The sequence below is a fragment of the Styela clava genome, chromosome 6, assembly GCF_964204865.1.
Source record: "Styela clava chromosome 6, kaStyClav1.hap1.2, whole genome shotgun sequence".
Taxonomy (NCBI): domain Eukaryota; kingdom Metazoa; phylum Chordata; class Ascidiacea; order Stolidobranchia; family Styelidae; genus Styela; species Styela clava.
This window is the reverse complement of record NC_135255.1, coordinates 2124436-2149208: the sequence shown is the minus strand read 5'-3', so window position 1 is coordinate 2149208 and position 24773 is coordinate 2124436. Positions and strand designations below refer to the sequence as shown.

General features: G+C 35.0%; 1 protein-coding gene across 1 annotated transcript; it reads right to left on the bottom strand.

The window, feature by feature from the left end:
* Nucleotides 1-9103: 9103 nt before the first annotated feature.
* LOC120331875 (uncharacterized) lies at nt 9104-14829 on the bottom strand. The gene is made up of 12 exons (XM_039399042.2): nt 14682-14829; nt 14120-14208; nt 13484-13579; nt 12342-12465; nt 12216-12260; nt 11880-12083; nt 11574-11756; nt 11261-11464; nt 10819-10930; nt 10504-10655; nt 10109-10266; nt 9104-9891 (listed from the first exon to the last, which is right to left on the bottom strand). The coding sequence occupies exons 1-12, from the start codon at nt 14743-14745 to the stop codon at nt 9715-9717; spliced, it is 1608 nt and encodes a 535-aa protein (XP_039254976.2). The 5' UTR covers nt 14746-14829; the 3' UTR covers nt 9104-9714.
* Nucleotides 14830-24773: the final 9944 nt, after the last annotated feature.

Here is a 24773-nt window from a genome sequence, read left to right as displayed (position 1 = left end):
CTGGAACATATTATTGATATCCTGGCAAATATATTCAACTTCTCACTGTCTACTGATTTATTCGTTGGAAACCATAAGACACCCAAAATTCTTGTTTTCATGAAGCGCAGCTTTTCAGATCTTCGGAACTATAGGCCTATTGATTTTCTTTTGACGTTTTCCAAAATTCTTGGACAAAACAATATGTAGCAGGGTGTCAAATTATTTTGCAAGCAATCAGCAATGTTTAAATGCGAGTTTGGGAAACATGATAATGCATATTTTCGAAGTGTTCAAATGTGGGTGTAATGAACATACATTTGCAGCCTCATCTGAGACTGGGGGAATTTCAAACAATTCGTATCAGGATTAAATGAGTCGCCGAAGACGTAATTTGTGACGTTTTATTCGCACTTTAATTACGCCAAACAAATGGTAAACTGCGCGTCTGTCGCCGAACTTCGTTTTCGATACGATTACAACAGCCCAACAGCCGCCGTAGTGCAATAAAGGCGTCCCACAACAACGAATTCGATTGTGACGCAAATCGCAATAATAAACGGGTCCACAGTAAAGTGAATGATGTCGTTCATGTATCTTCGACGTAAAAATGAATGCACGATGAATCAAGATATGTTTAATCGAAACATGATGAATCGTAGTTTGAAAGTAAGATATTCCTTAGATTAAATTAATGCGGAAGGAGCGGCATGAAACAGCCGCATGCTTCTCATAGCCCAGAACTAGCCAGCATTCATAGCTATGTTGGACAATAAATTACCGCCAGTAAGACCAAGTGACTCACCGACGGGCGGATTCAAACATCGAACCGCAGACCGGTTTCCGGATATAGTACAAATGTGAGAGCTGATTTTCCACTGTGCCATTTGTCCCACCGTGGCCCACCTTCTCCTAAATACCACGGATGACATAATACAATTTTTAACGCGTGAAAGCAGGGCTGGTTCAAGAATGAGATTTCATAAAGTAAAAGTCAGAATTTTTACTTATACTGTCAAAGTTCTTTAATTTTGTTCTGATAAAATTAACCCTTTAATAAAATATTGTTTTTCACAAAAAGATTAATTTATTCAACATTGTGTTTCTTGTGTAGGTTTTCCCGACGAGTAAGTATGTATGTAGGCCTATGTATGTTTATTCGTCTCGTAAAAGCAATATAAAATAATTAGTAATTCTAAATACTGAAGACGGGATGTATGCACAAGACCATACTGGCCTAAAACACGAATGTGCGCATACACCCCGCATATTTTTATATGTATGAAATATAATACGGTAAATCAAAGACGTATAATATGGTCCTTTATACAGACAGTTGTGCAAGGAGGGTGGGACTTGGGTGGGTGTAATAACAGAGGTAAAGGTCGAGCATACAAAACTGTTTGTACAAGGAGTTTGTAAGACAAACAACATCTATAAATAGAGACGCAACACAACATGAAACACACTGCATGTAAATATAGTAATAAAATTAATAATTTGGATGTAAGTACAACACCATTGGGTGATGATACCACATACTATAAATCGGGGAAATGGTCAAGTTTATATGAGTGTGTACATATATGGTATGCACCACTTAAGGGTAGGGATAGCGGGGAATCGACTCCAGATTCGAGAGGTTACTTTTTTGAATGTTATTTTCTGCCCTGTACAAATTTCATTCGTCACATAAATACAGGTGTTTAATATCAAAATCAGCCTGCAGACCAATCACATTTTTTCAATTCTGTCTGCCCATATAAATTTTTAACCGGAACAAAATCGCTTGGATGGTGCCAGAAACAGGGTGCAAGATCCTCTGACACTATCGCATTGTGGAACGCAACATCGATTACTTATGTTGATTAGTGATGTAAATAAATAGCCTATAATACAAATTATGCAATTCTAAAAAAAAGTAGCCTAAAAGAAAAAACGAGTTGACTTTGAAAAGAGGAATTGGTACTTTTAGAGTTTGGTGAATACTATAGTGCTGGTATGTTAGTCGTAAGTTATAATAGTAGAATTATATCTCCTGTAGACTAGGGGGTATGTAACTAAAAATATCGTAACCCAGTACCGGACTCACAGAACATAGGAAATAAAGTAGCCTAGGCCCTAGGTTACGATAATATCGGGTAGAATATTATTGAGGTGTTTCATAGAACGCCAAGTTACCTGTACCTACGTTGTCTTGAGGGGGGAACTACTAGTTGAAGCCAAAGGTAAATCTAATCTATATTTGATTAAACTAAAGAGACAGAGCTTAAGATGGACAACCGGCGTTTGATATTTTATCCACATTAAAGTACTGAAACAACCTAATGAAATACCCTAGGCTGCTGAGCTAAGAATATACCGCGAGATATTTTGTGCACATGCCACCGTCTTCACCAGTCCCCGAGCAAATCAAGTGACCGCAAAGAAGCGTGAAGCTGCAGAAACTCGCAACGCGAATAACTTTGTTTGTTTTATTGATGTGGGCGTGGCTTTCTAGGCTAGTTTCATCCCCCTGTTTCCATCTGACCTCCTTGGTGTGGGAAAAAGACTTGCATCCGTTGTATTGAAAGACTCCAGAAAATCCTTTCCATGGTAAGCTTGTTTGAGATCAACATCTGATTGTAATTTGATTCTAGTAACTAGTTCAATGTTTTCCGAACACGTCCATTAGGCTCGCAACAGTACTCGCTTCTGGTTGTCAGCTGCAGCGTAGTTTAATTTATTGGACACGTAGTGGACATAACGATCGTTTCAATATTATGTTGGTCCTGTTGTTGTTGTTCTTTGACACTTTTTGGACATCTAGCGGAAAATCTAAAAAACCGCTTTTCTCTTTCATTACTGGACCGATTGCTTCGAAATTTTTACTGGTTAAAGATGAAATGTTTCTCCAGAAGGCTATTACTTTTATTTATTTCAAATATTTCTGTTAGCTCTGTGAGATTTGTTTTTGTTTGCTATGACGTCACCGAACGTTCTGCGGACGCATAGCCGACACTCCTCTTCTTTTTGATCATGTGCCATCGAACGTCGATGGTTCGTAACGAAGTCCTTACGGTACTTTGCTATGTATTTTTTCCTTACGCTGATCGACGGTACGGTAAACCGTACTGTACTGCGAACAGACGTGTCCATATATTTGGGCGTAGCTCTCTTGTTGCTTTTATATTAAAATGTGATTATTTTGAATATTCATTTGAATTAATACATATATACATCGAACTTTTACACTAACCGCACATTGTCGTGTAAAGGAGATTCAGGATTGTAATACTTAAAACGCTATCAAGTCGGATTTGATTTTAATCGGAGTCTACTTAACCAGCTGCAGGTTTAACCGGGTTGGCGCTAATTCGTTTCAAACAGAAAGCAAAACTTATGGATTTTTACTTTGTTAAAAACGGAAAAATTCACTAAGGAGTAACCGCTTCCATATAGGGTCTGCCTTTTTTTAGATTGTGGTTCACCCAAGACAAAATCCAGCAAATGGTTATGCCATTTCATACCTGAAACCATGCGTTACCGTGCGTTTCAAATTGGGCGTCGTATACGGGAAATCGAAAGAAAGGAAAGGTGCAGAAAGGAATACTACCCCTCAATAATTATATGATAGTTATTATCCCGCAACTAATCCACATACAACATTTTTTGCAATACTATAAAATAGGGAGACTATTTATGAAGTCACGGGTTGGGGAACTTTCATATAACTTACATCTGTGCGAAACTACGCAAAGTTGAGTTAAAAATGGGAGTTTGGATATCTCTTGTGAAATATAGTGTTACATAAGAGGTTGAGTAATAGAAAGGCTTCATGCCGTAAAATGGCGGACCTTTGACGAACCCCAGAAACGTTTCCATTGAACACCAGCTGTAATGCTTTTCAACATTATTTTGTCATATCATTGTCTTTTGGCGTTGGAAGTCCCCGCATGTCGTTGCTGAGATAGCAGAGAACATAGCCAATTCATTTGCTTACAATATCGACATATTTGTATAATAATATAAGTGAAAAATTATTGTCGTTATCCAAAAGTAAATGAGTGAATAAAAAAGCATGAGTATCTAGTATTAGGGAGATTCTCAATTCCAGTTTAAATACATTCGTACTGGGACCTAACTCAGATTTCCGTCCCCAAGCTTGGGTTATTCTAAATTAGATGACGTCACAATTCTGGCCGTCATTTGTTCTATATTGTTAGATCATTCAACCCGGTATTTTAGGTTGGTAGTCAATCAACTCAGAGGTTTGCAATCTGTAATTGGCCAACCTAAAACTTTTTTGATTACTTCAAATTTGCAAGATATCGCTTCGTGGGTATTTAAGTCCTTAGCGACCGCTGGAGACTTAGTTCGGTATCTAGGGTCAGCCTCAGCACCGTACACAAAAAGCGAACACTTTTTTTTCTAGCGTCGTGGCATGCTCATGCCGTTGATAAAATTACGGTATCCATAATCTTCGGTCCGTTGCCTTTTCTCTGAGTCCGCTGGTATTGTTGACACCAATAGCCCTGCAATCCAGGCTAGCACCCTTGGCCTAGCTCTGGCTCTCCGGTACTCCCGTAGAATGTGTACCAGGTTAGGGTTAAACAATAATTTTATTTTCTTCATTTTAGTTCTATTACGAGTTCGGTGACTGTCTGTGTTAGCCAAATGAATATCCCCCTGCCCATACGTTTCAGTCCCTTTACACAACTTGATGTAAAATAGACGAACAAAATTAGTTACCTTCCTATTAGTATACATACTTCTAGAGCACCGCTCTCCTACCTTCTGTTTCATTCTCCAGGATGTGCCGTTCAATCCTATCGTTTTCGCGAAATAGTTGTCCAACAAATCGACACCGCCTTTAATTGATGATCTGCATCAGCAATCCATCGAACTGCATTCTACTCAGGACTTCGGCATTTGGCACTTTCTCTGTCTATGAAAACATTCGTCGATAGAACCACATCTCAGCTCCATCTAAGTCTAAGAGTTCTCTCATCGACATCGCTTTGTTGATTGTCAAAGACTCACATCCGTATGTCAGAACTGACCAGACATAACACTTTAGCTTCCTTTTTTTGTGCCAAGACTCGGATTTCGTGCACGCAGAACACTTTTCATATCCATAAACGTTTTTTTCGCAACTGCTATTCTGCATTTGATATCTGATCGACCATCTGATGAAATCACGTTTTTCAAGTAGGTAAAGCAAGTAGATAAAGCTTTCTTTCTGGTGTATCGCGGTTACATTCACTGATAGATGACAACGCGGTATCTAAGTTTTCTTACTGCAGACTGTGTTTTCTTACTGCAGACCATTGAAAACGTTTTCTGAAATTTGATTGACAGCCCCCGTTTCAGACTTTCTTTAGCTGCTATATCCAGCAGTTCTTCCAGTTGGTCCCCTGAATCAGCAATCGAGGCGGTATCATCTGCATATCTGGGGTTATTGTAGTTCCTATCACCATGCTGTACGCCCGCTTTGTCGTCAGAGCGACAGAGCGGTTTCACTATACAGATTGATAAGATCAGGAGAAAGCGCACACTCTTGGCGAACACCCTTCTATATTTCTACCCATTCGCCTCTTGCGCCATTGAGTCGCACTGCCGCTTTTTAATACCTTTCTGTACATATTCGAAATCGAATGCAGGTCTTTGCTATCAATCTCAAGTTCCCCAAACATTCTTATTAACTCCTCGTGTTTGACGCAATCAAATGTCTTCACATAATAGATGAAACAAATGTACAGCATTTCTCCACTGGCGATCTCAAACACAATATGACATTCCTAGTACCTTTACCTGGCCTGTACACGAACTGCTCCTTGACAAATACTGTCTGGTCGTATCATTTATTTGATTTAGAATTACGTGTATCTTTGTGACATGGCTGCAAACATGAGACTGCAATCGTTGCAATCAATCGCATCTGCTTTCTTCGGAAATGACAAAAACAGATTCCAACATTTCATCCAGAACCTCGTGCGCGTGAAATTGGTTCGTTATTTCTGTCAGTTTTTTAACACCGAATAGACCAAAAACATCGATATGCTCAAATAGATGCTATCTTTTCAGTCTGCCTTTTAGCATTTCATTTTCTTCGTAGCCTTTTTGATTTCCGTCGGCTGAATTCGAGGCCTTCCATTGTGTTCTTTATTTCTGGTTTCTTCTTTCTTCCATCATCACCATAGAGATTGTTAGTGTACTCAGTCCAACTGTAATGACTGCCTCATTGTCCATAGGTATCAAGCCATCTGCATCTCTTGATACATACAGTCTGACTCTTTACCTTTCTATGCTTTACTTCCCGCACTTTCTCGTACTATACTTGGACATCACTATTCTCCAGGTCCCCAATTTCACCATTCCGTCAGGTACTGATCTTTTGCGCAATTAGACATCGTGGTATTTATCTGGATCGTTTTTTAACAACCTCCTTAGTTCTTACTTTCATCTCAAGTATTTATGCCTCATCCACTTCTTCTTTGCATTGCAGCGTGTGTGCGACAACCACTCTGCTGACGCCTTCTCTATTGCTGTCTTTAGAAAGTTCCAGTCGCATCTTTCTGTGCCTTTATTCTTTGCATACTGCTCCTTCACACACTGCATGAGATAAATCATTTCTCATATCATTGTCTGCCTTGGTAGTCTGATCTATCTTTGTGTGACTGGTGTCTTACGCTCGATCTTCTTCAATTTCAGTCGTATTCTGCTAGATAGCAAAACCTGATTTGAATTGCAATCCGAACCCGGATAGGTTCAAACTCTTTGAATCGCATTTTTAAATCGCTGTTGACCAAGATGAAATTAATCTGATTACGGCAATCGTCACCCGGTGTAAATGTTTCTGGGACGTGTTCGTGACAAGCATATATCATTCATCTTGCACTAATTCGCCAACCGATCATTCTGCTCATTTTGCACACCTAGTCTGAATGGACTCACTGCGTCGCCGTCTCTGGTACATCCAACCTTTACGTTGAAGTCGCCCATGATGGTCCTGATGTTATCCGCTTTAAATTGTTTCACCGCCATGTCTAACTGATCATAAAAATTGTCGATCTCTTCGTCGTTGCACTCAGAGCTGTTGGAATATAGCACTGTATCACCTCTGTCATACGATTTGCCACGTAGTCGAATCAGAATGTGGCTTCAGAAATGTACCAAAAGCCTGCACATTTTTGGATTCAGAAAAACATTCCTACACCCAGTGGCGTAGCAAGACTCTCGTTACAGCATTCGCATAGCTGCAATTGACTGTAGAGCCGTTGATCTGCTATAGATTCATCCGCCTCTATGGCCATCAAACCTCCTGCTGCCGACGTCCTCTTGTGCCTGTTTTAATTAAAAAGGATAGTAGGGCGGTCAAGGACCGTCGTCACGCACTTGTAGATGTAACCCATTCCAGACACTTTTTAAAATGAACTCCCCCCTCAAATCTAAGTCCTAGTAGTTTCAGGTTCGAGGTGTGCGACAAACCTCATGTATCCCACTTTGATATGAAATAATATTATTGCGTGCTTTCTGTGCGGAGGACATGCTATTAATCTCTGCAAAATGCAAAACTTAAACCTTTATCGGTATTAGTAATTTTGATATATATATAGCGGCATCGTCAACAGGCGGCTGCTCCAATTTCTAAGTTCGGGTAGTTCAACGTGTACGACAAATTTCATGTATTCCACTTTGATAAGAAATAATAAAATCGCTTGTCTCTTATGCGGAAGGACATGGTAGTAATCTTTAAAAAATTGCAAAATTCAATTCTTTATCGGTATACGTAATTTTGATAAATAGGGGCAATTCTCAACAGGGAGTACACCAATTTCTTAAGTAGTTTTAGGTTCAAGATGTGTGACAAATTTCAAGTATCCCACTTGATATTATATATAGATAATAAAATCGCATGCCTCTTGTGCGTAGGAACATGCTGTTAATATTCGAAAATTGCTAAATTTAACTTTTTTCATTATACCGAATTCAATAGGGGAGTGCCCAAAACTATATGTTCTATTAGAATTAGGGCTCAGGTTCGAGTTGTGTGACAAATTTTCTGGAATGTAATATTCATAATGCATTAGTATTTTTCCACAATGCATGTTACATCTTGCCATATATACGTATTCTACTCATTGTATTTTGTTTTGTAAGAGAATTTCTTTTTTAAAGTACTAATCCGCTATGTTGGTGAAGTAACCTAAATTTGGTTTTATTGTTCGGTCTTTTTTATATCAAACGTTTTTTTGTATCCTATATTTGGAATTACTGAAATTGATGAATATGTTTTATTTTTTGTGATTTTCATGCACTGTCTCAAGAATACTGTCGCTCCTATATTTCTGCCAAGATTTTTGACCTTTTCGCTTCGCCGCACTACATGGTCAAATTTCTACTAGCTTCACAGAGGTAGTCAACGACAGTGAACTGTACCCACGAATCCGACGAAAATGCTGAACAAATGATATTTCACATCAAATATCACAAAACAAAGTATGAATCTAATGCAAATCTTTTACTGCACAAATCCATACGTCATGCAATCTCGCCGTTAGATATAAATTCATTCTAGTTCTATTGACTATTAAGGTTTTGGCAGCGTTGGTAATTCATCATGTCTGACACATCATTAATATATCCTAAAAAGCCTGCGGCAAAAATCATCGTTTTATTGAACGTAATTCCGTGAGAATTTACTAGCATCTTTGAAAGCGATACAATATTAGGTATTGTAAGAAGTTACGTAGTTTCGTATGGACGATCACATAAACTCAATACCAACAAACATAATTTCTATATATATGGCCATATTACTTTATGTTAGTTATGACATCTTCATTTGTAATTGTGGAAGAAGACGAATTAATTTCTAAACCAATATCACCTTGCATGTTTCAAAGATTCAGTTTATTTCCAGGGAATAATTGAATTGATTTTATTAGTTGGAAGACATTAATTCTACAATAATAATGCTCCCGCAACTAATTGATCCAAGGAACTAATTCATCCGTATTTCTTGCGTTGCGTCCAACGGTGCAAATATATGTCTGTGAAGTATTATCCAACAATGCTTTTGCCTAAACCTCTTTTGTGAAATGAATGTACTAATACTTATTTCAAATGTATTGTATTGAAGATGGATAAAATTATATTATACAAAAGCAATAGTCAATAAAGCATACATACGACGTAACTTGAATAAATTAAAATAATTTTTAATTGGTTTAAATTTAACATATATGCTAAAATAACTTTTAAGAAAACCAGAATTGTCTTATCAAAGTTACATCATGCTATCATTAGTTACCTTTAAACGCGTTTGCTCGTGATTATATTAAATGGTAAATAAAAATGTAAAGGTATAAAAACAGCTGAAATTAATTTCTATATAAAAATAGCAATGATAACAGAAAGTGAAGCACCTCAGAAAGCAATTGATGTATCATACAACATAATAACTTTAACTAGCGCAATAGATGATGTGTCACGAAAAATAATCCACTGGCTATTTTGAAAACAGCAGTTAACATGATTGCAAAATCACTCTTTCGAATAGCGGTCTATTTATGCCGCGAATATTTCATATAAAACCATTCCTGACTGGTTTTGTTCCAATTTACATATATATATATATATATATATACGAAATAATAATCGTACAAACAAATATGATTTCAACTTTAAAGGCCTTTTAAAACTCGGGCACACAAATACTCCGCATATTCGACGTCACTGTGTAACAAGTGTTTACTCAGCAGGGCAAGAGAATTGGCAGATTTTTTTGACGATTCTGTGTGACAAGTTGTCAGTCAGACTTTTCATTCCGTTTTTCACTTCCAAAACGTTGTCTGAATGACCGGCCATATTGATCAACTGTTTTATGTCCACTGGTTTGTTTTGTCGTGAAATTCCAAGAGCCATTATCTGAAAAACATTGTCGTTGATTCATTTTTGTAAATGATAAAAAATGGTTCTAATTGAATATTGTACATTTCTGAAATCACGAGTAAAAAAGTCACGATCAAAATGTGCTCATTAAAGCTGGCTATTTTGGAAGGTCGAAAATGCAGATCTTCTGATGCGCAAGAATGCAAAAAGGCAAACACTAGAAACAATGGTTTCATCGACTTATTGATCTCACCTCAACGCCTGAATCCCTCAACTCTTTGCTGACAACGTCAAGTTTGTCGTCAGATCGGCCATCAGTTAATACCCAGACCAAGTCTTCAACATCTTTTCTGTTATTTGTCGTTAAAACGTGATTCTTAGCATGCTTCAGGGCGCGGCCAATGAAAGTACCTAAAATTAAATGAAGCAAGTTGGTAATGAACTCATTTGTTTACAAGTGTAAGTATAAATGAGCTTTAAGCAAGTAGGAATGAACCGTATGGATCTTCCTCTTAATTAAAATGCGATTCGAATATGATTTATACTATCTATGATAACATGTTCACTTTGATCAAAAGTTAAAAATATGAAGCGCGAGAGAAGCGGTTAAGTTTGAATTCGATTTTAAAGAATTGATTCGATACTGACCTCCACCTCGTTTTGGCATGTCGATAACAGCTTGTTTTAGTCCGTCAACGTCGTTTGTATATTCACCAAATAAAATTTGGGATTCTTCGTCAACTTTTCTATTAAATCGATAAACGGCAAACTGAACACCATCTTCGGAAACTTCAAATTTTCTGTAAAACAAAAAACAATAAACGTTTTATTAGCACGAGAATATCTCTTAATGTGATACATGTAATATTTTATTATGAAACTTTGTTTATACTTTCATCATACACATCCATTGACAAAAAATTAAGTATTTTCTTATATAAACTGCAAATTTATATATCATACCCAGTAATATTCGCAACAAAACTTTTCATAATTTTCCATTCTCTATTACTAATCGAATTAGAGGAATCCATAACAATCACAACATCTTTTTTCGCCATTGGTGGACATTGAGCTGTAAAAAAATAAAGCAAATTTATGATCTCGAGCATTGTTTTATTTTTGGTAAACACATTCCACCTACTGAAACTTTATTTTGTTGATAAATATTTCGTATGGATTATATTCATTGTTGCTTTCAAATTCTAGTAACGCTGACGTATGGTTGTGAACGATATTATTCTTTATCGGATTAGCATTCCGTGGCCGTTTTTCAATCGTATAGATGTAAACTTTGTCCATAATTAGACATAAACAACAGGCTGATACAAAGGATGGTCATTTTCATATACTCTATTTTACTCTAGTAAATGTTTGTGACAGCAATACATTAAAAAATTCTTACATGTACAGCATGGTTTCCTGTGGCTCCATTTTGCTTTTCCCGCGGCATCTGTAACGCATTCTATAGCGTCAGTGGTAGATAAAAGATCGTAGCCGTCGTCTATGCAACGAAATCCACAAATTGTTCCGACTTTGTTATCCTCTCGCGTACACACAATTTCGCCGTGCGGTAAATTGCCGAGGTCTTTGCAAGAAGGTTCAGGGACTGAAATTGAAAGTATTGATTGAGTGCTGGTGATATGGGCACAAACCATAGCGTTATAGCAATTGTACTGTTTCAAACCATTTACTGATTTACTGAAACTTTAACTCACCAATGCAAATAGGAGATTCTTCGTTCCATTTTGCAACATTTCCCTTTCTTTCGCAAGTCACAGTCGATGGTCCCCTCATCTCGTGATCACCGCTGCAAAAGAATCTGCATTGAGATCCTATTTTTCTTCCAGCGTCACATTCTACCCTCCCATATGACAGTGTTGGAACATCATCACATAAAGCTGAAAATGCATAAAAACTCATTGTATACGAAATCTTACTTATCGGAGGAAATATAATAGTAAAGTACTGTGAAAATAATGAAACGTGGGATTAAAATTATTTATGAAATAGTTTTTACTTACGTTCTTTTTCACACGTTGGGGCTTTATATGTCCATCTCGCAAATTTTGCTTTTGGCCGCTTCAAAACGCAGCGTGATTTTTGAGAACCAATTAACTCAAATCCATCGTTACAAGTAAACTTGCAGGTTGCACCGATATCTTTTTCACCGACACAGACTTTCCTGCCGTTAGCTGGCGTACCCAGGACTCGTCGACATGTCACCGCTGTAAATAAGTGAAGTGGATATAAATAACTTCGTATGACGTTCAATCGTAGAATTGTGGGGAATAAAAATATTTTCCAGTGAGATCGTTATGACAATCTATCAAAAAAAACAATAAAAAAAATTCACTCACGTTCAAGAGGTGTCGGCGTTGCATCTCTGATAGTTGCAGGAGCATCTGCGTAAATAAAAAATAATATGGTTAGTCTTTAAACTCGTCTACGTTAAAATACAAAAGTCAAAATACTGATAAACGTACCTCCTCTTTTTGGTTGACACAAAAGATTATTTCTGTTACATCTGTCGGTTCCACAGCAACAACGACATACAGAATTCATAGTATTGCCATTACATTGTGTCGGAGTCCAGGCACGTCTTGGATTCTGGAAGGGTAAAATATAACTATTGAAAAAACACGGTTACGAATAAAATCAAGAGAAATATTTGTAGTAGTTTCGTGTTTCAAAACTGTGATGTGTTTTATATCTCTACCCACCCGCGGTATAGAATGATTAATATATCTATCAAACGAGAGTGAACAATGAAATTTTAAGACAATTCTTTCGAAATTAAAATCACCGGAAATGTTTTCGGATTAAGAACTTTCTTCCATTATTGTAATGACTTCAGAAAAACAATTGTTTGCGGTTATGTATCATAATCCCTAGTGGGCGTATTATCTTTTCAAGTGGTTGATAATTATTATCTTGAGAGTCATTCAAAATTAAGTACTACTAAGTGAATCTGAATAAGTATATTTTTCGTCATAGCAACCTGGTTGATCTTAAGGTCAACGAAGTTTGCTTCCATGTTATAAAGACAATAATTAAAATTTTAAACTGTAATAAAACTTACAGCCACTAATAACCAGTACTTTATAATTTTATCGTGATTGGAGAATGAAATTATTGTTTCAATTAAAGATTCGGTAAGATCACATTTGTGCACACACATGCAAATATGAGTTGGTGTGAAATTCAAAACAGCTTTCGGTATATCACAAGGAAAACATCACTATTTTATTATCTGGATATTACTCGCGTAAAGCAGTTTATCAGTCACATTCTTTGTCAACTGACGGCTATTCGCATTTTTGTACCCTCCATAAAACGATTGAATCCACACAAACAAAGACATAGTCAAGTATCAAATTCAATTTTTTTACCCAAAAATTAATTTTTTAGTGTAATGTAATATTTGATATGCGTAAGTTCGTGGTGTTGTGTAACTTGTTTATTCGTTTATAGGGTTTTGGTCATGAATATCAGTTCTTAAATTTCAGATTCGCGTGGGAATAAAAACCGCATCACATTTCGAAGTAATAAAAAAATAAACTATGGATCCACGCCCTTATCACACTTTTCGAAAAATTTTCGATTAAGCATAGGCGTCAAATCGTACCTGTTCTTCATTTCGTCCACAAGCATCAGCTTCTTTGCAGCCAGTAGAAATGTAGGTTTTGGTTCCTTCGGAAACTCGGACCAGTGTTTGACAGGACTAAATAAAAATACCAACAACAATGAGTGGCGCCATTGATCCGATATAAAAAGCTAAGTCGATTCAGTGACAAAACATGGCAAATATTGAAAAACTATTCCATGGACAATAACAAATAAGGATACTAATAGCTTAAACATGTCATATGTTCATAGGATTATCATGACTAATTAGACTACAAAAACCGACGGGCTAACAATTTTTATATATTCTATTGTTTTCATCTCGCCACTCTCGAGACTCGCCAATTGATTGACTATATAGTAAATATTTTTATATTGACCAAAGTTTTATTATCACTTGCGGTTTGTCTGCGAGGTCAAAGTCTGTTACGTTTTTTAGTCAAGTGCGCCATGTACTGTAAATTTCTGACAAACCAATGATATTTACTGCTGCAATACGTGAAAATGAAAATATTTAATAAGCAGGAAACGAAAGAATGAACGGCACCAAAAACTACTACTTGCTAAACGAAAATTAACTACGCTGACAAAGATGGTGAAATAACAATAATCTCCATAAATCTGAAAAAAATCTCACTTTTTCCAAATATCTGCATTGCTTCAAACTTCCACTTCGGAGACAGTCGCTTGGTGTTGCCTGGTTTTCGCAAGTCCAACACTTCAAACCTGAAAATTTCAAAGATACATAAACATTACCACACAAAAAAAATACTAAAGTCGTGAAATATTTTTGTATAAATATGCTAGATAAATATGTTGCAAAATTAGTTTGAATAATTTTTAAGCCTATTTTTTGTCAAGAACTACGGCATATCATCTGCTACAGTCGCAAAAATCGACGAACTTCCTTATGAAAATTGAGTTAGCACAAAATGCCAATATTTTGTGAACAGTGTTTAAAAATAAACAAAAGATAAACAATTTCTCATATATAAATTCGCTGCTTAAGACTGTAAGTCCCGTATTATAATATAGTAATCAAAAAATAAATATGCGTTGGGAAGTTCAAATATGACTCAGTTTGGTATAATAGCTCCACGATCTCAAAACAAATTTTCCTAGGTCAATTTCTTCCTGTCATAACAATTGAAATCGCACTTTAATACCGAATACAATGCACATCATTGAACACTACTTACCTTCTGCAGATAACGCCCAAATTGATACAATACAAAGTGTCACAAGAAATTTCTTGAACGTCATTTTATAGTTTAAAAATGCTCTTATTATGTATATGTCTGATAAATAAAGTACTGCTGAAAATAATTCGAAAGCAAAATTATTTTCTTGACCTTTCGATAATATTCAATATTTGCTCAATACACGATTATTGCGCGAATTTCTATCTTATCTCACTATAAGTGGTTTTGTTTCTGTCACAGAATGGTATCTTAAGACTCATAATCTTTGGTTATCTATCAGTAACATCTAAAGCTGTTTATCGCACGATGGTACAGCATTGTATTAAAATTGATATTGAAATATCAATATCCTAAGAATAAAGAATAAATAAAATCATAAAAAACGTCACTAATAAAATTTTAACTCAATAAGAGCTAAAACAATAAAAATATAATTTTAATTCATACCATAAATTTTAAACGATCAGTTAAATAATTTTATTTATTTATATCGATAAAGGTATAGTCCATTGAGATAGCTAGGATACTTCTCGTCTATATCTAATTTTTGACATCGAAAATTCATTGAGGAAAAATTCAGAAACTTTCATCAGTCAATGTGAATATAACTTGGTGCAGTGTCATATATATACAAAGTCAATATGAACCACTATCCTACATTCAACAAAATGTATATCACGATTTTCTCATATTCACATATTGCTAGTTTTTCCTGATCATATTTCTGAATAACTACAGTAAAATGAAATACGTGTGAAAATTACATAAGTAACGCATTAGAAATAGTTTAGAAATATCAAATTTAATTAAATTTTTACTCTCCCACGAGTGTAATTTTTTGATAATTTTCTAGACTATTTTAGGTTATATATCATATCAAGATATAAAATATTTGGATCTTGAAGTTGATTTGGTAAATTCCAATTCCGAATTTGCAATGAAATACATTTTTCGTTCAACATTTAAACCTAATAAACAATCAATAGACTACTTAAATTCTGCGCAATTTACAAAAAAGTATGAAAACTATGAAACTTTTCTACAACATCAGACATTTTCCATGCAAATAATAAGGCATTTTAAAACCAAAAAGCTCTTGTTTTTCACATGTTCTGAACATTAATGTTCAAAGAAATCATCATACTCCAATGGGTGACGATATTCTTCTGATTTTGATTAGAGCCAGGACCGTCTTTTATAGAAAATATGTGTAGACGTCTCGCTATCAGATTAGGAATAGAAGTTTCTAGTTTCCGATATCCTGCGCGTGGGAAGAAAATGCAAAATACTTTCTTCTTAGTAACGCACAAAACATGAGAAAACAATGTGTGTCACGTGTTTAGATTTGCGCTCCACGCAGTCGCCTTGCGTATTAGCGACGCCAATGATTATAAGTTGTGATTGTGAATGCGAAGTTGCGGTAAATATGATTTGCGATCAAGTCTTCCTCAAACGAATTTAACAATCTTTCCAGACCCGGCAAAATCAATTCTTTTAATAAATTTTCAGGTGAAAATTGTATTCTCCAAGTTCTTGATATGAATTCTATTATTAACGACAAAATATGATGACTTTTGATGGTTCATACCCTCCGGCAGATTTGACAACCAAAACTCCACGTAACTAGATATTGCAATTCAAAAACACATCTATTACTTAGTACGTTCCTTGTGATTCATAAAACAATATTGACGTAAAGTTTCTGTATCTGTGGAATTTTTATAAAATAATATTTATTACGAGTTTTGATGAGGAAACTGTTGATTGGAAAGTTGAACAAACTCTGTTTACGTTATCCAGATTTGCGTCATCAGACCATCAACAAAAACGTGCAACGCCTGTCTGGAGAATTTTATATAAAAATTGCTTACACGTCTTGAAGAATTTCTCATATATACGACATAGAAATTGACCACGTTCATAAGCAGATTACCGCCATTTTTATAAACAATTTCATGTCATATAAGGAATAGATTTGATCGATGTGTGGGACCGAAATGTATGCGTGACAACAAAAAGCCCAACCTCGGCGTGGGCGATATACAAGGCTGGTAATCAATTGCATGATATCTTTTGTCCTTCGTATTAATTTGTATTTGAAACACGCCCTTATGTCCGTGGAAATACATGGTATAAAAAATTACATTCTGTTTCGGGTTAGGCGATTTTTTTTATTCTAATTTGGGCGTAATAATTTTCGTTACAAACATGCATTATCAATTTTTTTTCTGAATTGAATGTTTGTACAATTAATTTATCCCACTGAAATATTATGATAGCGGCTTCCGTCTGTCTGGTATAGTCCACTAATAAACTGCTAATCGAAATATACCGTAGCATGCATAATATATGACTATCTTCACTTTTCCTCTTCTCTATATTAAATATGTTAGATATGCATTCTTTCTCAGTATTACCAACTGTTTCGCCATAAAATGCCGAAAATAAAACATAACATTCATTTGAATATCGTCACGCTAATAACCGAATTGCGTAAGTCATTTTTAGCAGTTTTGAGAAAAACGTAAAAAACTTCCTAATGATATTGTTATGCCATTGAGAGTCAATAATTTGCCATGGTTCAATTTTTGGATCGTAGCCGGATTTGAGGTAATTTGTATGACACAGTTAAGTGACGTCATAATGGCGCACTGTGACTTAGGCAGAAATGTGTCTATGACTTGGGGACATACGTAATTTTGCAACTTTGCTATATGCACCAGTCCTGAAAACTAAACATTCCAAAAACGAATGTAATTTTCAGTATCTACAATGTCCAATCCCCAAAATAGCTAATCAGTTTCAATTACATTATTTTTTATGATTAAAAATAATATTTCAATAATATAACACGTTCTGCACACCCACCGAAATAAGACTAAGATTAAATATAAAGAATAAAACTGCAATGCACCCAATAAAAAGCCAACCAAGGTGAATTGGACTTGGACAGTGAATATCACAAGTGCACGCCTTCCTATACTGTAGTATAAATTCAAATTAATACGCGCTAGGCTAGAATCCGAGATGCAAAAACTCGAAAATATTTCGCCGAGGTTATTTTTCCTTTGTGACTTCACAATAGTCCTGCGGTACCAATGATAATTCCTTATGACGAAACAATTGCACAAATGTGCATGTCATACAAAATCTCCATTTTTATGGGTTTCGGAATTCTTAAAATAAAATCTGAGTTAACAGACAGGAGCGCAGCATTACATAAATACCTATTTTATAAAAAACTCAAAGTCGTCAAAAATGACTTACGCAATTCGGTTATTAGCGTGACGATATGATTTCTAACAAAAAATATAATTCAGGTTTTGTTTATCGTACCACCGTTGTAGGCTGCATTGTGCAATAAATTTCATGTATATAAAACATAGCAATTTATGATACAGAGACAAATTATGAACTAGTTGAACTGTTTGCATATTTGAGTATGTACGGTGAGTTTAAATCCATTTTTAGCCTTTTAGTCATCGTCAAACCGCGTATTATCAAGCACATAATGGGGTAAGAATATATTTCCAAAATTCACGAATTTAACTCTCTCCGCTAACAGTTTCGATGATACGATATTTTGTAATGCCTACATGTTGACGCTGTAATTTGAAATCATAAATACCATCTCGACGTTATCAGTCAGAAAATTTGCACGATAGCAGACTATCTTTGACGCATGCTTGATAGAATACGACTGGCTCATGTTTTTGACGAAACGCGATATTCACATGACCAGATTATAAGTTATATGGGCAGCGTTGCTATTCCCCGACCAAGAACCTGCAGGCCACGGAATGTACACTGAAGATAATATTTTTATGAAATAATGAGGTTTCGGGATGAAATAAAAAATTTCTCAGATTAGAAGTTCTTGCTCACATTTGTCTTTAGGAAATATTGACCACGAAATGAAATCGCATGCGTAAATATAAAACAAACTAAACTATATCTAAATTTTTAATATTATTTCGTTAAAGCAACTTCATACTTGCTGTATAGCATATGCTTGGTTTGTTGACTAATATACGCTGTCTAAAAACTTCATATATTTAAAATTTAAAAATTTATCAAAACTTTTCAAACCAAGTTGTCTTAGATCTGAAACATCTATCTAAAAATTCAGAATATTTCGCATATTCAATAAAATTAAATATTCGCATTGCATATACTCAACCAACAATAAACTAAAATTTCATCAGTTTCATAATGATTTATATTATCGTTGAGTCACATGAAAGGTATATCAATTCAACTAGCAAATAGCAATTTATAAGAGTCCAAATAAATCCTTTTTCACAAAATGGATTTGATAAGTTAGTAGGTGAAAACATGATACAGCAACATGATATAGATAAGTATGTAGAAATATGTCCCCGGGATAAACATGTAAATCCTATCCTTATCCTATAAAATATATTTCCTCTTTATGTTTATTCCTTTCGTAGTCTGGTTTTGTGCTGTTACGACAATTTTGCGCATGAATTCTGTCAAGTTCACCTATTTTTGATTTCAAATTCGATAAGATGTTCACACTATGTACAATAAAGTCCTATTTAGGCGTTATCGGTTTCCCAAATATTCTAAAACAAGAGAGAAATGCTCTAAGTCTAATATATAAACACAAAAATCAAATGTAGTCATGAGTATGCCACCGCATTGTCAGCAAAATTGGGATATTTTGTAGAAAGCCCCAACCACCGCTCAAAATAAAAATAAAATATTAATTATCCAGTTAAGGTTGGAGTTAGAAATGATTTTAAAATTTGAATTACCAGCGCAATCTTGAGTACTAGGTACTCCCGTAGTATGTGTACCAGGTTAGGGTTGGGCCATAATTCTATTCCGATTTTCCTTATTTTATTTCTATTACGAGTTCGGGGACTGTCTGTGTTTGCCAAGTGAATATACCCCCTGTCCATTGACTTCCGTCCCCTTACACTTGATGTAAAGTAGGCGAACAAAATTAGTTACCGCCATATTGGTACACATACTTCTGGAGCGCCAAAAATATGGCGGGGATGTTTCACCCAAATATCACATTTTGTATTAGAGGTGGGGGCTTTCTACAAAATTCCAATTTAATGTTCAAGAATGTGTACTTAATTTCACAATTGCTATATAAAAGTGAAAAAAAAAAGAAAAAAAAAAGCTTGGTCTATTTTAAAAGCAATAACATCATCAACAACAGCTTAGCATAAAGATTCATGCTTAATAATAAAATGTGTATACTTGACAAGATGTTGAATAAAAATAGGTGGGATAAAATATCCGGTAATATTTATGTTTGTGAGATTATCTCAAAATTTAGTTAGCTTATCTTTTCGTAAACATTGAGTAACAATAGCAAAGATACAAACTGCGTTGTATTGATTTTCTCAAATTGTTTCATTTATCTTCGAAAGGAGCATACGTACAAAATAAAATATTTGATTTCATGCTCTAATCGCATGAACAATAGAACAATAGGAAATTCGTAAAGATTCCTAATGACAATGTTAACATGTACGGGTATGAATGTTCAAATTTTTTTCATATTTTTTGGGGGATCGATGTTTTGTTTAGATACTTCACGGAAAATATTCGGTGCCATTCTTTCATTTGAAATATTCAATATGCTTTTTTAGACCGATGATTTCGCTTAACCACATGTTTTGGCAGTTTTGGATGGAAAACAAAAACAAACGAGGAAAAAAATAATTTTTTATGTAAACAAAAATATGGAAAATAATCTCAGAGTGATTATGATTAAACTGATTAAACGTTGGGAATTGAGATGGTGCGAGGCATCAACGTATGTATTCAATATATTCTAAACACAGACTCATAAATGAAATAAGTTTATAACGCTATAATGCTTGACAAAAACAAAGGTAAAAAATTGTTAAATAATTATGGGAACGAAGACACAATGTGCCATTTGCGTCAGAGACGAGAATGTGGTAAGGGTATAGGTTGATATCCTCCAATATACATACTAAAATGGCTGTAGCTTCAAAATATACACTCCCAAATAAAGACTGTGCACTTTCGGTGACCCCAAATGCTCATTCGACGTCAACCTCAAAGACGTCGCAGTTTTTGTAACAACTTCTTTAAATTGTCGATCATTTGCTGTGCAAATGCCTGGGTTACAAAAAATAAACATGATTTGCCTAACTAATAACACTGATTCACTAAATTATCTTTTGATTTCGTTGACTCACATCAAATAATTGGATCAGACTTTAGTTATTCATGTCTGTAACTGAAGTTCATTCTAGTTTTATTTACGTTGTCCTAAATTAACGCATGCTTCATTTGAGGGCCATATATAGCCAATAGTATAGAACTCTTAAAATGACTAATACGTTGTGTTTCTGCGACGGAATTCCAGCTTTGAACGTAATTTTATCGCCGTTTCGCATAGCAACGTATTGTAACCTCAAAAATATCATTCACATTTTTAAAAGTTCAAGCGTCTTGTCTGGTATGCACATCCTGCGCTGTCCACATCATTCATGTCTAGTCCAATTTCTTTCAATGTTATTTTCAAAATTTGTCATGGATATATTGTAAATCAAGCAGGCTTCGTCGTTTTACATATGGTGACACAATTTCAGTCTACCCTAAATTCTACTGGAATTAATATATTGAAATCTATGGTCAAACGATAATATATATTTCATGGTGGACAAATATTTATTTATGTATTTGCCGATGAAAATTTTGGTTAAACTTTCCAGGTTATGGTCAGTAAAAATCAGTTATAAAAGAAATGATGTCATCAAATAGGGCAGTGGTAAAAGTAATGTTGCAATGAAAAGAACAATGCAATGCAATGAAAGTTTCGCTATTCAGAGATTTGAATTGAACTTAATATGTAGTCATTTTATTTTAAACATGTTACAAATCCAATGACTAAGTATCGAAAATACCCGTTTCAGATAGGCAAAAACAGGAAATTGCGAGATTGCGAAAGCCAGAAAGCGAGACCAATGCTCTTCCTGTGACATTTTTTATGATATTTTGTTTTACTCTGCCGCGACATATAGCGAGAATACTGCGTATCGTTTCGATTTCTCATTCCGTGCTCTGGGGAGAGAAATTCTTGTCGTAGACGAACTTTTTCATCATAAACTTAAGAAAAAATGTAGAATACATAGAGATCTTGGTTTCAACATGCTACAAATCCATTTTGTAACAATGGAAAAAAAGACAATTTTTGTGAATATTATTCTTCTTCATATTAGGCATATAAATATAAATAGCAATGAAAATGTCAGTGTACGACGATGGCTAAAAAGAAACGGGACTGACGTTACAGATTGCGCAACACGATTAACCATCGGTAATCAATACTTTTACAGTGTGGCGTAATATGTGTTCTTTGTTTAACAGCTGTTTTGACACAATATCGCAATTATTTTTGCTTTTTAGGATCCATAAGTGAATGTGATAAATTTAGTGTTGAAAAAAAATGCTGTGCGAGGTCTGATTGAGTTTTTTGGCGATAGGGGGTTCAATTAAAGAATGACGACTGAGCAAAGAATTAGCATTAAATTTTGTGTCAAACTTGGAAAAACGGCGACTGAGATTTTGCAGATGTTGCGTGATGTTTATGGAGATTCTTCCATGTCCAGAACAAGAGTTTTTGAATGGCACAAGCGATTTGTGGAAGGCAGGGAGGATGTGGAGGATGATCCGAGGTCAGGGAGGCCTTGCACTTCCACTACTATTACCAACATCGAAAAGGTTTGGCAGTTGGTTCGCAGTGACCGTCGCTTAACAATTCGCGTCATTGCCAACGAAATTTGGATGGATAAAGAAACGGTCCGCACCATTTTGGTTGACACTTTGGGAATGCGAAAGGTGTGTGCCAAAATGATGCCAAAGGCTCTTGAGTTGACTGAGAAGCAGAAAGCTCAACGATTGAATGCATGCCGGGGTTGACATGCATTTTTCCAAGTTTGACACAAAATTTAATGTTAATTCTTTGCTCAATCGTCATTCTGCAATTGAACCCCCTATCGCCAAAAAACTCAATCAGACCTCGCACAGCATTTTTTTTCAACAAGAAATTTATCACATTCACTTATGGATCCTGAAAAGCAAAAATAATTGCGATATTGTGTCAAAACAGCTGTTAAACAAAGAACACATATTACGCCACACTGCAAAAGTGTTGATTACCGATGGTTAATCGTGTTGCGCAATCTGTGACGTCAGTCCCGTTTCATTTTAGCCTTACCTCGTGTAACAAACACTATTTAATGAAACACGTATAAAATTTAGTACGAATAAAAATTATATATAAATTCTCATTCATTTGCCGGTTCTTGACCGGAATTGAAAAAAAATTTTGACGGAATAGAAAAGTAAACCAGTGGGGTAAGTAAATCGGGTCCCATAGGAATCAGTGTCAATTTGAAGAAAAAAAGTAAATAATAGTAATAACAAAAGTTCTGGCGACTTCTCTCTTTGGGTATGAAAAATTTAAAATCAATTGGTCCAGCAGTTGTAAAAAAAGCTATTTCCTCCAGAAGAAAGTCTCCCCAACAACAAGACTCAACGCAACAACAACGATTTAGCCTAGGAATAAGATTCAGGATAATTCGGGTCGAACTCCGTACATATCAACACATTCAAGAAAAGATTTTTTGTTGTGAGTGCTTACGTATCAAACTTTGAACGTAAACAAGTTCTAAATATCAACCAATTATCTCAGGGATGGCGAACCACTGACCCACGGGTATTTTCACGGTAATTTCATCTTCATATGATGTTGCATGGGATGTGCAGTAATGTCTGTAATGTCATTTTATCATTATCAATATTGTATTTCATGACCCACCCATATTATGTAACAAAGTAAGACAACTGGTGATTAAATATTCACCCGTTTGGATATGCTTTCATTTCCTTTGATTGGAAAATTATTCGTTCCCTCCATACTTAAGGAGAATACTTAACGAATCCATCAGCATGACTCGTTTATTTCATCCTTCAATATGAAAGTCCTTTTCTAGATGAATCGTACTCCGTGAGGTCTTGTTTCTTTAACGCCCAAACTTGATCGATGTTATCGAATATTCATTGATAATCTTTATGATTATTAGGTGAATTCACCAATTTATCTTTAAAAATTTCAAAAAGATAAATTGTTAACGGCTATCTAAGTCGGAGGAATTAATACTTTAAACGACCATACGTTCGCATGAAAACTTGTTTAAGCAGTCAGGCATACTCTCCAATAGTATTCATTCATTCATTCATTCATTCATTCAATAAATCATTCATAACAAATTGTATATATATATATATATATATATGACTTTAAGATAAAGCTCACAATTTCAATTGAACAAGTATCATACAACATACAACAACTATGAAAATCTGTCTTCTATAAATATTTTAACATCCAAAATCATAAACAAAAACACAGAAAAATCATAAATTAATTTTAAACCCATCGCGTGCAGTGGTCGTCGTTTTTTCTAACATTCAATTATTGATTCACCGTGTCAAATTAACATAAAAATTGCATACAAATGACAGCTCTAGTACGGGTACCAGTCATAAATCTCAAAGAAAATATTTGAAAGAATTTCATAGAAAAGTAACATCGTCATACGCGATTTAACACCCTCTACAGTGGCACTAAATGTCTTAATGTGATAATGCAGCGTCAACCATCTTGCGCTTTAGAAAAAGAAAGGGTACTTCAAGCAACAAAAGATTCACTCCTAATATAGCTTGAATAGAAACGAGACGAATCAAAAACTGCGAAAATCATCTTGAACTCACTTATCGTATTTTTCATTTGCCCCCTTCAAATTTGAAGTTTTATGTATGCGATTGTAAAGACTAAATGTTAAAAAACTTGGCATTGTAATCCTGATATTTTATGCTGTACTTGAAATTTCTCAATATTGACTAGCATGGTTGAATTTCCAACCACTGATAATAACATGTACAATATTTCTTGTTTAACCATGAGTTTAACAGTGGAGACAAGGCTAAACGAAAACAATATTGTTGATTATCAATTATAATCAACAATTATAATTAGGGCCTGTTTAATTAGTCATCGAAATCTTATCT